The sequence below is a fragment of the Lissotriton vulgaris genome, unplaced genomic scaffold (genome assembly GCF_964263255.1).
Source record: "Lissotriton vulgaris unplaced genomic scaffold, aLisVul1.2 SCAFFOLD_7165, whole genome shotgun sequence".
Taxonomy (NCBI): domain Eukaryota; kingdom Metazoa; phylum Chordata; class Amphibia; order Caudata; family Salamandridae; genus Lissotriton; species Lissotriton vulgaris.
In genome coordinates, this window is record NW_028247016.1 from 1 (window position 1) to 16,965 (window position 16,965).

Sequence of the window (16,965 nt, forward strand, 5' to 3'; positions counted from 1 at the left end):
TCAAAGAACCAGTTTGGTGCTTCCAACCTTGAAATCTGCATGGCCACCACGGAAAGGCTCCTTCCTGCCTGCATCCTGATATTGATGGCGGTGTCTGGCAGACACCACCACCATGAAACCATTTTCCGCCCAGTCGACTTCACAAAAAAGCGGGGGACGGTCTTCCCATCTGCCGCGGCCCCCCCACCATACTACATTTCATATCTGCCTTGTCTGCCTTTTATTGCAGTATTATACTTCTACTTGTATTTTGTACGTTTTTGTAACCTGCACCCATATCACTTTTTTCTCCTGTAATGCACCGATTGCTACCTCATGTATTTTGGTTGCTCACTAGTGTCACTTTTGATCCATGTAACTTATTGTTTGCTTTTGTATTCTGTATTTTGTTCCTCGTGTATCACTATTGGTCCTTCGGGTAAAGTCTGCGCTATATAAAATTGCATAAATAAATAAATAAAACTAAAATGGTGGAGGAAATGGGTGGTGGTTGGGCTAGGACGCATGGCAGTGGCGATCCACCCAACATCCTATTGGGCCCCTTTGAGTTAATGACTCTATTACTTTAAATAATGTTATTACTAAAACCTTTAAGCTTCTTTTCCGTCTACCCTGTAATGCATCACCAGCCTAAATTCGGTTAGAATTGGTGGTATCTAATCAGCTCATTGCATGGAAGGGTCACTATAAAGGTATATTAAAGAATAAAAACACAAACTTCCAGCCCAATGTTCAATCACTCTGGCAAGAAATACAGTTAAATCCAAGCACATAGTTTTGGAATTACCTGCAAACAGCGTTAGACGAGTTCTTGGCACAGTCAATTTAGGACATGTCTTTAATACCAGAGCACTTCAAAGAAGTTATTAACAGAATACCAAAACAAACCTCAATGTTGAAAGAAAAAGACTCCTTCTTAAAAGGAGTTCACGCATGGATGATTCCACTTTTTCATCCATACTAATATAATAAAGAGAGAGCCAAAAATGTTTGAGGCGGGTAATCTCAGGAACCACAGCACCAATCGCAACACCCAATACAGCGTTGGAAAGGGCAGTTGCAGCAGAAGGACATAGGCTATGCAGACGCCCACCATATACATTTAAAAAGTAAAAGAACCGTGCCAGCAAAGTAGTCCCTTGTGGGCGTGTCTGCGTTGTGCTGTGGGTGTGTGCTGGGGGGGCATGACAAATGCTGGGGGCGTGTGGTACGTTCCGCCCTTCGGGCTGGACTGTTCCCATGAGGCACAGGGTCAAGGCTAATTTGCATATGGCCATGTCTGAACTGGGGTGGTGTGGAGTGCAAAAAACGATGGATTTAGGCCCACATCTCTGTACTGGGGTGAATGTATGACATTGGTCTGCATTCTGTCCATCAACTGTTGTTTTTGCATTTGTCACCCCATGGGGAAAGGTATGCTCAGACGTGAGTCCCATGCTCTCCAAACCACTGGAGAAAAAGCTATTCTGGCTAAAAACGGCTGATAGCCAGACATTGGTCCTAGGATGCTTGAGTCAGGTCCAGGAAAGACAAGGCTTGGCAGTTCGGCCTGGAATGTTCCCATGAGGCACAGGGTCAAGCCTGAGGTAGTGTGGAGTGCAAAAAAAATGATGGATTTAAGCCCAGATTTCTGTATTGGGGAGAATGTATGACATTGTTCTGCATTCTGTCCATCAACTGTTGTTATACATTCTGCCCTTCATGCCGTGTCTCATATCGTGTGCTGGGTTTGTGGGCGGGTGCGGGGCGCGCCTTGTGTCAAATATTTCATTGTTTTTTCTTCCCAGGTTCTGTACATTCCAGCTCCGGGTGTTCAACCTGCTCCCTTTAAATACCCTTGCACCCCATAATCAAAACCCACCCTTACTCCTCAAAATACACCAACACCCTTAAAAACGTACCCAGCTTAACCCTATAAATATACCCAGTACCCCAAAACCCAAACCTATACCTAAATCCTAAAAATATCCCTGTACCCCAAAAACCAAACCTACCCCTGAACCCTAAAATACTCCATGTAAACCAAAACCCAAACCTAGCCCTGAACCCTTAAAATACCCCTGTACCCCAAAATCAAAACCTACCCCTGAACCCTAAAAATACCCCTGCACCCCAAAACCCAAACCTAGCCCTGAACCATAAAAATAACCCCTACCCCAAAACCCAAACCTACCCCTGAACCCTAAAATACCCCTGTATCCCAAAACCCAAACCTAGCCCTGAACCCTAAAAATACCCCTGTACCCCAAAACCCAAACCTAGCTCTGAACCCTTAAAATACCCTTGCACCCCAAAACCCAAAACTACCCCTGAACCCTAAAAATACCCCTATACCCCAAAACCCAAACCTAGCCCTGAACCCTAAAAATACGCCTGTACCCCAAAACCCATACCTATCCCTAAACGCTAACACTACCCCTGTACCCCATAACCCAAAACTATATCTGAATACCTTAAAATACCCAAACACCCAAAAAACATATACCTCAGTACTCCAAAACATATACCCCTATACCTATACTTACCTTATCCGAACATTAAAAAAAACATGCTTTTACCATTCATGCATTTACAACGAAATGTTGTAAATGTATGCGTGGTAAAAGCATATAAAATGTAATGCCACGCGTTATAATGGCATTGCGGAGTCATGGTACTTTCATAATGAAAGTATGCGGAGTGATGGTCTGAGGAAAGAAAGTTGCGGAATAATGGGTGTTTACCCTCCCCCGGTAAGTACATTGGTGGCACGGCGGCCCACATCTCCAGCAACATACTCCATTTCACCACCGATTTGAAAAATGCACAGGTCTCTCTCATTGATCGCCAGCACCGACATACACTTTTAGACACACCTCCCGCCACAAGTTCTAGAATTGCGAACTTTAGATCTGGGGAGCTACGTTCGAATCTCGGCATCAGGTCAACATCCTGTGATTCCAGGCAAATTGCTTTGTCTTCCCGTGCCTACCACAAATTAATGTGTTCTTCTATAATGTAAATTGTGCTCATGCCATGTTGTCGAGTTTGCGCTATATAATATTGCAAGGAAAAATAAAGTAAGGAAACTTGAGTTCACACACTACTGAACGCGCACTCTTAAGTGCATCAGCAGTGCACTGTGAATCGGAGCGTTTCACAGGCCTGTCACAGATAAGAAATGCTATCAAAACGAAATCCTACAAAACAATGTCACGACGGGCTGCTAGTGATTATATAAATTGTATGATTTTCAGACTTGCACTAAGGACAAATCATATGTGCCTAATGTTTTATTTTTATTATGTGTTAATTTTTCATGATTTTATATGGTTAGATTTTAATTAATCAAACAATAAAAAGTACTAACTTACTTACTGGTCATCTACTAACTTACATTAACACAGTAGAAATCAAAATGTGAGAAGAGGAGGTCAGAAGAACTGCAGTGCGATTCAAATATTAAAATGTAATTTCACACTGAGACTCCATTAAATATGTTCCAAGTCTTTGTAACTGATTTTCAGTCTGGAAGGGTATACACTTTGCCACTGGATTCAAGCTAGCCTGGCTGATGACGGCTGATTAGCCAGAAACCGGTCCCAGGATGCTTGTTTCCAGTCCAGGGAAGACATGGCTTGGAGTAAATAAGAAATACTGTGTGACCAGACTACCGGTTTTACAGAGGTGTCTCCATTTCTTTAGGTTACTGAACTACACTGCTGAGGATTTCAACCGTAGTGTATACATGTGGTAGGTGGCAAATAGCCCCACCATATCGTGTAGATAGATTCACTTTTTTAAAGATTAGGTCCTGAAGAATTGCCACAGATTGAAATAACCATTAGGCAAGAAACATGTTGACCTGGAGAGATGAGCATAGCTTTAACTGAACCCTGACGTCAGATAAGCTCCCACTCTTTTGTTTTATTGAGGTGGATAGCCAGCCAGAAAAAAGTGTTATTTGGACTATCCCACTTCTTTTAAATCACACTTCCACTTCACTTTGTCTACACATCACAAGCTACACCCCCCACTTCATCATACAGCAAGGAACAAAAGATCTCCAACAGAGAGCCCGTTTACGGGTGCCTGTTGGGTTTTGCAGCGCCGACCCAATAAGGAGCAGGTCCAGATGATGAAGCATGACACCTAGCTTGCTGAGTGTGTCCGAAAAAGAGGGATTCCTTCCAAACTCTCTCCTACATCAGGTTCGACCTAAACTGTCATTACTAATGACAGTGGTTGGTTTTCTGAGATTGTATTGTCTAAGCACCACTTTAAGAGGAACAGCATACCTTTAGCAGGGTCTTACAGGGCATCAATGCTAGACCTCGTTAAAAAGCCCCACAGTCCCCCCTCTTGTTGACTAACTTTTAGAGAAATTAGACCAAAAAAGTCATATTTATTCATCAGATTTCTAAGTAGCATGTTTACCAAAATCCAGGCTTCTCCAAAATCGCTCCATAACAGATTCAAAACTTTCTTCAAACATTTGAAGTATGCCTCTGCAAACAAAATTAAATATCTTCCGAAGTTTCCATCAAAATCCTTTCTGGCCAGGTGTTTTCCTCATCTGGGCAAGGCAGGCTCTACTTCAAAATCTGTCTTTATTGTGTCTTGTGGATGTGTGAGCTTGTGGACTCCTAAGTTAACTGAGCAGATTGCAACCACATTGATAACAATTTACTAGTTTGCTATCCATTTTGTAATGATTTGATTACTCTTTGCATGCATCATATTTGCTGATACCTAAATGATTTGAAATAAAAGTAACATTAATGTTCTTCTTTTCTAGGAAATGGATGAAAAGAACTGTACCAAGATCACAGAGTTCCTTCTTTTGGGAATGACAGATGTTCAACATTTTCAAGGGATTCTTTTTATGATGTTCCTGGTCATGTATGCCATAACTGTGGTCGGTAACACTGGCATGTTACTTCTAGTCTGGCTCAGCCCTCGTCTACATACCCCTATGTATTTCTTCCTAGGTATCCTTTCCCTTGTGGACCTCTGTTACTCGACAGTCATCACCCCCAAAATGCTGGTGAACTTCCTTGGTGAAAGGAACACTATCCTGTTCCATGCATGTGCGGCACAACTCTTTGCCTTTGCACTTTTTGGGACAATGGAGTGTGTGCTCCTCACTGTGATGGCATTTGATTGCTACATGGCTATTTGCCACCCCCTAACATACAATAGGGTCATGACCTGGACAGCCTGCTTGCAGTTGGTCATTGCAGCCTTCCTGTGTGCTTTGTTCAGCTCTACTTTGAATGTTATTGGTGTATTCCGCCTCTCCTACTGTGGGCCTAACAAGATTCAGCATTTCTACTGTGATTTCCTCCCTATTTTAGATCTTACCTACTCAGACACCTTTGCAAGCAAGTTAGTGCTCTTTATCTCTGCCGACTTCCTAACTATAAGTGCTGTGTTAGTGATTGTAGCCTCTTACGTGTCCATCATACGGAGCATTTTGTCAATCCCATCCTCCTATGGAAGACGAAAGGCGTTCTCCACATGTTCCTCCCACTTTACGTGTGTTATCCTTTTCTATGGTACACTTTTTTTCTTGTATCTCAGACCCACATCTAGTTATTCCCTCCAAAAGGACAGAGTGGCTTCAGTATTGTACACAGTGGTTATTCCCATGCTGAATCCCATGATCTACAGCCTGAGGAATAAAGAGGTGAAAGATGCTATGGGGAGGACCCTCCATAAAATACAAAGTCCTTGACACTTACTGAAATGTTTGTCACAGTTTGCATACTAGTTCTGTTCTGGAACGTTCTCATGTACATAACAGAAGATGATCTCAAATTGAATATTTATATTATTGACTTTTTATTTTCTCATTTCTTTTTCATACTTTTGACAACATTTCATCTCTCTAGATAACTTCCTGTAATGATGATAAGGCAAAGCTTAGCCTGTACACCTGATATGTTCTTAGCAATAGAAACTAGTGTTTCTAGCTACTTAATTTCACAAAATGCCCTAACAATGTTTCCATAATACGTTTTTTATCTGTGTTTAGTATTTAACATTGTAATTCCAGGCTAAAACATCACTGGGCCTTTGGGTAAGTTTTGAATCCTAGAAGGTATATCTTCTGAGCCCATAATAGAAAGGTTGGTCCACAAACGTCTTTATGATCCTTCCAACAAACTTTACGTCAGACCACAAAAAGATTCAATCAACTTTATCAACGTAATTTTAGGAAACCATACATAACAAGCTGTTTGCTGCCAAGACTGATCTCGCGTTGGACATTTAAGGGACTGTAATGCATCTCTCAAACGTTCTAGGGGCCTCATTTATGAGGCTGTGCGTCACTTTTACGCCGCCGGTACGTCACTTTTTTGTGACGCACCAGTGGCGTAAAAAATGCACCTTGTTGTGCCATATTTACAAAGTGACGCATCTAGGTAGATACGTCACTTTGTAAACCCCTGCGCCACATTATACCTGCGCCTGGTATAATGTATGCAAGGGAGGCGTTTTGACGCAAGAAAGTGTCATGGAAGTGACGCAGTGAAATCTATAAGATTTCGCTGCGCCATTTTCTGGCTGCTAATGCGTCAAAATCTTACGCCTGCTTCATGGCAGGCATAAGACTGACGCAGGCACTAACAACATGGGACTTGCTCATGTGAAAGTACACATTTCTGGAGTTGCGTCACTTTTGTGACACACTCCAACACTGCGTCACTTTTGCGCCTACAGATACGTCAGAAATACTGACGTATCTCTAAATGTATATTATAATTATGACGCATCAATCATGACGCAAGGAGTGCGCACTGAGAAGTGACGCATCGCTGCTTTCACGCAGCGATGCGTACTATCTCAGCTCTCTGTGTGCTACTATAGTTTAAATCAAAAGCAACTCATTATCAGCCATAGCCTAGAAACCAAAGTACAGTGTGATGTGTCAGATTCCATGGCTTACTCTTAAGTCCTTCTTCCTACTCATGAATTCTCCTTAAACCAACCAGTTGACATCATCCTGACAGAAAAGATTGACATGTCTTTTTGACTTCCCACCGCAAAGAAGTTCATTTGACCCTGGAGCTATTGATCTAATATTGCCATCTGTAAGCTAACATAATTCTCCATTGCATTAGTCAGCATTGAAGAATAAAGTTAAAACTCACTGGCATCACACAGCTCACGACTGTCCTACAACTGTAAGGTGTCAATAGGTACCAACACCCTGCCATGGATGTGGTGCAAGCAACACAATTAGCAACAATTTTAGCAGTCACTTTTAATGCTGATTCTTCGGGTTTTCATTGGACCAATATCTATTTCACATGCTCCTGTCTAGCTTCACAACACACTTTCTTTTCTATGTAACTGCCTAGCACAATCTTTGAGCAAATGCAGTATTCGAATTCATGGTAGCAAATGTATAAACATTCTTTGACAAATCATCCACTGAGCCATTTCTACAAACAACCAATACAATATCTACTTATAACTACAGTGTTACACACGCCTGGGAACTATTTGGCATACGACTGTAAGGCCAATGTACTACTCTAACATAACAGCAAGTCTACTATAAATTCACAACCATGCAACAATTGTATGGTGAGCTGTCGCTGAGCCAAAACCTTTTTTCACATTGCTTTCCATTAAATATGTATGCTATCAAGTTGCTACCATAAAGTTTTTTAATAAGGCCACAACAAGTTTGCTGGCAAACAATTCCTGTCTAAATTATTCTAATCAATCTGTCAAAATCTAATTTAAAGAAATCTTTATTCGGCAAATAAATTACAAAAAATGAATCCAATTCACCCCATCAAATTATTAAAACGCATAGTGCAAATCACAAATGGAAAACAGTGTAAAATCATAGATCTCCGTGAATATCAGACAGCTGAGTAGAATATTGGGATCAATAAATAAAACATTCCACACCATTAAAGGGTCTAAAAAATTATAAATGGGGACAGAATCAGCATAATAATGAAAAGAGTTCATACATTTTTCGAATCCTTACGGCCTGTCTAATTAAATGTATCATCGCTAGGCACGTTTCTAAAGTAACTAATCTCTGTACGAACACCAGGGGCCTCATTAGGATGACGGGCGGCTTTGTCGGCCCGCCACCCTATCGGTAATCTGGACCGCCCTCCATAAGAGCGGGGGTCCCATTGGGACAATTAGGATGTGCCCGCCACAGTGGCGGGCACATCCTCCATTTTTAGCATTCGCATATACAAACCGGCAGTGCACCCCCACCTCGGCCTTCACCTGGGGGCCCAAAGCAAAGAACGCCTGCCTTTCCGTGGCGGCACTGCCTCCATGAAAAGGCACCCATTTGCAAGCATCCAAATATGGCTGGCGGTGTCTGATAGACACCGCCACCATATGAACCCTTTTTCGCCCCGGCCGCAAGGCGACCGGGGCCGAAAAGTGGTGGGCGGAGTTTGCCTCCGCTGCGGTCCCCCCGCCATTGTAATGTGGGTGGCGGGCGGGTTTTTATGTTGGGCGGATCCCCACCGCCAACATGGCGGTGGCATCCGCCCTACATCGTAATCGACCCCTAGGTCTTTCTGCTGGGTTCTAAAATGTAATTTTCGTTAAGCAGGAACCTGATCATGTTTGAGATACTTATATAAGGGGCAGAGCAATATAAAATCAGCCATACCTTGTTTAGTAGCATTATCACAATGGCATGAATGTAAATCATTCGACAATAGACATGGCAGGGGAAAGAGGATCTTAACATTTATTAAACTCAGTATAAACTATGTAAAGTAACATAGGTGATTGGGGGTCAGAACTCAAGTTAGATAAGGTTCTATGCGGTTGCAGGTCGATACCAACACATATCTATCAAATGAAACCAGAGACTGGGCCCTCAAATCTGTACAGTGATTATAGAAACATTTCTTAACTACCATTTTACTTCCAATGGATATCATGTGAGGGTTATTAAACATTTAAGCTAATACTATAACCTCAAATGCATTATTAAGATATACTAACCGCGGGATCTGCGCCACCCTGTCTAGTGCTAAGCAGCCGAAAACACTAGGGGGCAGATTTACAAGCCCCTTGCGACACATTTATGCAGCCGGTACGTCACTTATGTGACGCAGTGGCGGAAAAAAAACATGCGCCATGTTGCGCCCTATTTACAACGTGACACATCTAGGGAGATGCGTCACGTTGTAAAGCCCTGCGCCACGTTAAACCTGCATCAGGTTTAATGTATGCAGGGTGGGCGTTCCATCTGAAAAAGCCTCGGAAAAGTGATGCAGTGAAATCTATAAGATTTCACGGAGCCACTTTTTCGACGCCGCTGTGTCAAAACCCTGTGCCTGCTTGAAGCAGGCATATGGTGTGACGCAGCATGTTAGGTATGGGCAGCCCCTGAGCATTGCTGGAGTTGCGTTGCGCCTAGGGTTTCCTAGGTCTTTACCCACAACAAATGTGTGGGCGAGACTCATCTGGTCCTTCAGTTAGGGGAGACCTATTTCCTCATGGCAAATCAGGGTGGTGGTCCCAAAGGGAACCACAAAAAGCCTTCTCGATTATAAATACATTTGAAAATCCCCACTAATCTGCTCCATAAAGTACAGCAGAAACCCATTTGCTCTTGCACGAAGGAGTCAACTGCCTAAATGGCTTCTGTCCCAGCCTATCTGCAAATTTAAAAATAGCCTCTGTATTCATTTTTAAATGATGTGAACTTACAGTTTAAAACATGTTCGAGTTTAAGTAGGAATTAAATGGATTTCCCAAGTAATTGAAATTAGTCACTTTTTCTAATCCGGTTCTCCCCATCATGTGTGATTTGGTGGATTTTAATGTTCCGGCCTTCCATGAAGAGGAAAATTAATCTAATATTTTCTAAAGGCTGTTTGCAGTTCTGCCAATCAGTACCGTGACATACGCACACAGGAGGATTGGGACAGACTGCAAACCAATTCATGGGGTATCCTTTCACACCTCAAATAAATATTTCGAAATTCCATTGATGTAGAGAAGGAGGAGGAAGGGAGCAAGGATACAGCCCGGTCTCACTCCCAGTATGGATGTCATTTTGGGAGTAGGTTCATCCTGTAAGCAATAGCGGACCTTGACTGTAAGATTCTCTTGCAAACATTTGATTTGGGTCAGTACTTCGGGTTCCACCCACATCCTTTCCATCAGGGTTCAAAGTTAGACCAGTTCGCCATGGCAAAGGCACTAGATAGGTCGGTGAATGCAAGTTGTAAACTTCCTGTTTTAGCCATTACTTCAGTTTATAAACTTTATTCGACAGTTTTAAAAAACGTCATAAAAGTACACAAGATAAAATCGTACAAATATCATAAAACAGGAAGGGTACATATCATCGTATGTTGTTTCGAGGACATACAAAAGTCAATAAATGGGGAACACAGTAAAACAGCTAAAAAACCATACTCTTCCTTAGAGCAACAGATTTCAGGATAAAGGTTGCAGTAAAAAAACACAAATCCGGGCTAGCAAGCGAAAATAACAGTTTCATGGCATTTGAGGTAGAGAACACAGAGTATTTTTTAAACAACGGTTTCAAGTAAACAATACGTAGGGCTTTATAGAGGGGGCAAATTAACATGAAATGAAGGGTACTTTGTTTGGTCAGTCCATCACATGGACAAGCAGAAGTTGAATACATTTTCATCTTTGGGAAGGCCACAAGATTGTGGACAATACCAAGTCTAAGTCTGGATAATACAAATTGATGAGATTGTCTATGGATTATTTTAAGGTAGGTCGGCAAACCATGACCCTCATTTACATTGGAAAAATAGAAAGCATGGGTTGAATAGTTACGTGTATCTGCTTTCCGTTTACCGAGTTTTACCCTCATGAATTCTTCTTTCAACCCTTTTTTGGATAAAGAAGTTGCAATCTCGGGTTCTTTACGTACATCCAAATGTAAGAAGTCCTTAAAAGTAGTAATCACATACTTTATCCATGGTATATTCGCAAATTTATCCAACACCAAACAATCTTTGATAATGCACTTTGTGAAACTTGTTTCATCCTTCAGCCAGATAGACCTCCAAACCAGGAGGGGTCTCAATTCAATTAGATCGGCTATATGGTCCAACCTTAGTTCCTCGTGGGCCAGATAGTTGGATGCCGTAGGGGGTAAACAAAGTAGCCGTTTCAGAAACAAATTTTCCAATATTTGCAAGTCTTTGTTAGACCCGTACCCCCATACCCCCGATCCATAGAGCGCTATAGATAAACATCGGTGTCTATAAATATTTAACATTGCAGGAATCCTGCGGCTGCCCAGTTTATTGGCAAAGCGAAAGACACCTGAAGAAGCCTTCCCCATCCTGGCTTTTATGTTAGTGTGTTCAGGTGCCCAAGAGCCCAGGCTATTAAAAGTAATGCCCAGATAACAAAAATTATCTACAGCCTCAATTCTGTTATTTTTAAAATAGAAAGATTTATGGTAATTCGCCTTTTTGCCACAGACCATTGTAAATGTTTTGGTGTTATTAATTTTAAGTTTTTTACCCTGAATGAAGTCATAAAAACAATTCATTAACCGCTGCAAGCCAATTGGAGTTCTGGATAATAAAACAGTGTCATCCGCGTATAACAACACTGGAATAGGTAGGCCCCCTGCTTGTGGTGCATCAGCCTGGACCTGTTTTAATTCATGTTCCATGGAATTAATAAAAAGAGAGAAAAGCAGGGGGGCCAGTACGCACCCCTGCCTAATGCCTGATTTTACCTTAATCTTGCTTGTGCACTCTCCAGCTGGACCATATCGAATCTGTGTGGACAAATTGGAGTATAGCCTAGCTAGGAAATGGATGATAGCCGGGGGTGCCCCCATATCAAGAAGGGTTGTCCACAACAGGGAGTGATTCACCAGGTCGAAGGCACTAGAGAGGTCCGCAAAACAAAGGAATAGGGAACCGGGTTTGGCCATAGTATATTTACCTATTAAGAGATTAAGGTTAATACATTGGTCAATGGTCCCCAAGCCCTTTCTAAAGCCATACTGTGATTGTGCCAGGATATTATTATCAGACGCCCACTCCTCCAGGCGTAACAATAATACTCGGCTCATAATTTTAAGGGAGGAGTCTAGAAGGGAAATGGGGCGATAGTTTTTGGCCTCCCCTCTATCTCCCTTCTTGTAAATCGGGATGATGATGGATTCGCTCCAAGTTGCCGGGGTGGAAAAATCAGTGGCAGCATTGAAGACCTGGGTCAATAGGGGGCTCCAGAGGGCCAAATCATGTTTGTATATATCTACCGGGACCCCGTCGGGTCCTGGGGCTTTCCCACCTTTACTAGAATTGATTGCCATGTCCACTTCTCGAATGGTGATTCCCAGAGGCTGCGGACGCAGCTGGGGGTTCATATGGGTTTTATCATAAGTCTCCTCAGGTGGATCGAAGATTCCTGAAAAATATTTGACCCAGCTCTCTTCACTTACTAATGCGGTAAGTACTGGGAAATCATCATTCTGGAGGAATGGGGCATTAATAGTACTCCAGAACAATTTACAGTCCTTGAGGGCTGCGGCACAATCCAGATTATCCCAGGCTTGTTCCCGGAGTTCGTTTTTCCTACGTTTGAGTTCTGTGTTATAATTTGACCTTAAGGCTTTAACTATTTCCCTATCTCTAGGGAGATTTGACAGTGCTTGCTTAAGAGTTTTTAGCGCTGTGGTACAAGCGCGGTCAAACCAGCCAACCTTACCCCGTTTAGATGCATTCTTATTATTAGTAAAGATTCCATTAATTATAGTACCAAGATCCTCAAAGTCCGTTATAATGCCCGAAAGAGGGGCATTGACTTCCAGACAGCGAAGTATCTGATTGAGACCGCCTGCCACAACTGTGCTATGTAGTTTTTCAGATTTTTCGGTACACCACTTTATCCTGGTTCCATTAGGCCTACTTGGGACGATATTGTCGACAACCCTGCCTGTGGGCATAATTTTCGGGCCCCACATAAGAATATACATAGTTAGGGCATTGTGGTCGCTCAAACATAAATCCTTGGTAATTGGCACTGTACAAAATGGCACCAAAAGGGTTGAGATCAGCAAATGATCAATGACCGACTCAGCGTCCCTCCCTCTAAATGTTGGAACAATATTGCCCATAATGTCGAGAGCTGGTTGGTGAATAACTAGATCAAATTTTAACAGAAGACCATTAAGGGCGGTCCCATATAGGGAGTGTTGGAAATGTGCTAAATTCTCCCCAGATTCCCCATCAAACCCACAAACTGGGGTTAGAGAGTGTGGGCATGTTCTAATGTTAAAGTCCCCTCCCCATATGATGTCATAAAATGAGTGGGGTTTGTTACAGATTTTATTTAAAAAGGCTTCCAGTTCATCCACAACCAGACTACTGTTAGAGTCAAATGTATTATTGTAGTGATTGATCAATAAGATGTTCCTGCCCTTTTTAGCTTTTAGAGAGAGAATTAGTGAATGTGTGCCCACAATTGCATATGTATCAACAGTTATCGGGAGGTCAACTGATATCAAAACAAGCAGGCCCCCTTTTGCCCTCCCCATAACAGATTCCTGGGCAACACAATTGTATGAAACAAACCCATCAACATAGATTTCCGAAGTGGACCATGTTTCCTGTAAACATAAAATATCAAACCCAAGAACTAGTTCCCTCCACCCTAAAGCTGAAGCTTTCTGACGCCAGCCAGCTATGTTCCAGCTCACCATAGAATACCCTTGATCACTGGGGGGAGATAGCTCTTCTATGGGAGAGATCAAGGTACCTCCTATATCATCAATAACCTCAACAGGTGGTGGAAAGTTGGACTCGTTTGATTTATCATGAGTTGGGGGGGTCCAAACATGTGTATTGCAGGTTATTTTATCTCTCATTGCTGGAAGGTTTTGATATTCCACAGTGACTCCGCTATCGGCTAGGTTAGTCTCGTTGGGTAGAGGGGGGACAGTAGTATGGACATTGGGTAGTCAGTCGACTCCTTCAAGCCCATCAAGACAGCCATATCGATTATAATCCCAGAAGATATTCTGCGGGGTCTGAAATGGGGGCAATCTGGTGTGACTTGGGCGAAAAGGCCTTCCCCTACGTTCGACCCTAGTCCACTCGTTGCTTCCATCATAGTACAAGGGGTTAGTCGGCGGTGGGAAGAAAAAGGAAACAGGGAGGGTCTGGATAGTGGAATCAGGTGACCTATTAACACCCGCACATATGTAAGATACTGTGCGTGGGTCTCTAAAACTGACAGTGATACAATCTCCCTTGATAGATTTAGGGGTTTTACCGATCCATGGTACCCTCCGCACCATGATAACTTCATTGTGTAGATGTGTCGGCAAGGGGCGGTTCCAATTAAGCCATTTAATAACTTGAGTTTTAAGGGAATTGAAAGTTTCGGTTTCCCCCCTGGCTAATGGAGGTGCACCTGCCAGGATTACCATAAATCGGTTGGCCTCAGGTGGGAGGTTGGGTCGTCTCGTTCTTGGAGTTTTGAGATCTTCTGGTTGCGGCCCTTGGGTATCCAGAGACATAAGTGCGGGTGGGATATGCAAACCTTGAGGGGGGCCTTGAGTAGACTGTGGGGCAACTAGGCTAACCGAGCTAGAGGCTTGGGGGTTGTGTGCTTACGGTCATTGAAATAGGAATTTGGGGCACAATAGTCGGAGGAGTAGTGTGGAGAGAGGGCAAACTAGGAGGAGGGCCAGAACTATTAGGCTTAGTGGAATTAGCTAGAAGTATAGCAGTTGATTTCTCTATATTAGACATTCTGAAATCAAGCCTATCTAGTTTGGCCTCTAGAGGAAAAATAATCGATTTAAGTAAGATAGCTAATTTATCCATAGACATATCATTACTGGATGAGCTCCCTTCCCCGTTGGAATTCAGCAATAAGGGTGCTCCGTCTGTACTGGTTGTTCTAGCTATTTTAGATGTCCTCCCAGTAGTTTTTCCCTTGCAATTATATTGTCTCTTCCGTTTCTTGGTGGCCCCTTCATTCCCCCCATGAGTTGTAGGGATAGTAGGATTCCCTTCATTAACAGCGGCAGAGGATACATTTGCACAATCAGATATATGGCTAGAATCAGCTATGGTGATGGAGGGGTTAGATATAACAGTAGATTCTATGCTTAGCGGGGGGGCTGAGTCTGGAAGCGGAAATAGGACATCCGACAGAGGCAAGCAGTCAGAAGGTCTTTCAGGAGTTCTGGCATTAGCTAAAGGGCCCATACTCGAGCGTTTAAGAGACATTAGCTCCTTGGACAGTCATTTCTCCAGAGTAATAATTTCTTTGTCAATGATGGTGTTAGCCCTAGTAAGAAACTTCTCCATACCTCCAGCGGCAGATTGAGATCCTCCTGCCAGCGAAGATTTGCTCCTCGTTTCCCGGCCAACCATGGTCCACAGACGATCAGGCAGCAGGAAGAGGTAGGGGGGTAGCCCGGTCCGGTCACTGCCGGTCACGTACGGGCACAAACGGGCCCGCTCTTGGCCCGGTCTTCGCCCGCTTCGTCGTCCGCGCGCGTCCCGCGTACGCGTTCCAGGCGGGGTTAAAATAGAGGAGGAGAGAAGGGGGCGGGAAGAGGAACCAGGTGCGCGCGATGGACGGCGCTAGCACTTCTGGACCTCGCAGTCCCGCTCCCAAGGCAGATGAAGGTTTCCGGTTCTCCCCCTACCGTGGTGACCGAGCCGATGTGCTCCCAGGTCGTAGGGTTAAAAGAATCGAAGGCTCCGCTTTACTTCAAGCCCCCAGGGCGTCCACAGGCACAGGACAAGAAACTCCACGCAGTTCGAGCGGCACCCGCGTCAGCGGGGGCCGTGAGGAGTTTTAAAGGTACCCAGCAGCTCCGGGCAGCTCAGAGGGAGAAGGGGGCGGGAAGAGGAACCAGGTGCGCGCGATGGACGGCGCTAGCACTTCTGGACCTCGCAGTCCCGCTCCCAAGGCAGATGAAGGTTTCCGGTTCTCCCCCTACCGTGGTGACCGAGCCGATGTGCTCCCAGGTCGTAGGGTTAAAAGAATCGAAGGCTCCGCTTTACTTCAAGCCCCCAGGGCGTCCACAGGCACAGGACAAGAAACTCCACGCAGTTCGAGCCATTACTTATTTTCCCTGCAATCATGTAAAGGTTTAGGCACTAGTCCACCATCCCCTGTCCTGGCCTAAATCCAGATTGCACATCAGACATACTCTTATTTTCTGTGGCCCAAGTTTCCATATAATAACTCTTCCTAAGATGTTCATGCTAGAGTGTATAATAGAAATGTGTCTGTAGAATGAAGGTGAGGGTCTATTCCCTTTTTTGCATGCCGGGATGATAGCAGCTGTGCACTAATGAGCGTGCATTTTACCCTTCACTGTGCTACATGCATTTGTCAGAGTTAAATATGTCAGCAGGGGCACCATCAGGGCTGGGTGTGTTTCTGAGGGCACATTTCCAAGTAGCATTGACTACTTTCTTAGTTTCAATTATCAAACAGGAGAACTGTGAACATGGAACAGCGGTAGCAAAATCGTTTGCTGAAAGAGTGGATGAAAAGTAACTCCACCTAGGGTCCACAATTTTTCAGAAGTGGGCCAGCCATAGATCAGCTGGGATAACTATAGTAATCTCATGCCATTGTTCATCTCATAATGTTTCTCCTAAAACCCAGGCTGAGCCCCATATAGTCTGCCTCCTGTTTCATCAGTTTGATCATGGGTCTACCCTGTGCCATCAGACAACAATTGATCCATGTCTACATGTTGGTTGATTAATTAAAGTGTTATTAATTTTAAGGTGTTTCTCAGTAGATCACTGCTGTTTCTCACAAATTTCTATTTTAAGCTCAAAATAAACTTGCAAACTCTCACAACAGCACTTCATGTTAAAGGCAAATTCAGTATTATGTAAATAAAGACAGAACTTGCTTATTCAACTAGAACTGAAAAACAATGCTGTTTTACAGAGATGGATGTAAACATCAGCAAGAATATTGAAAGATGCTGGC

At 43.5% G+C, this 16,965-nt stretch overlaps 1 protein-coding gene across 1 annotated transcript; it reads left to right on the forward strand.

Moving 5' to 3' along the window:
• Positions 1 to 4,780: 4,780 nt before the first annotated feature.
• On the forward strand, positions 4,781 to 5,716 carry LOC147665670 (olfactory receptor 8U3-like). The gene has a single exon (XM_086949609.1). The coding sequence runs from the start codon at positions 4,781 to 4,783 to the stop codon at positions 5,714 to 5,716; it is 936 nt and encodes a 311-aa protein (XP_086805735.1).
• The last annotated feature ends 11,249 nt before the right edge of the window (positions 5,717 to 16,965 follow it).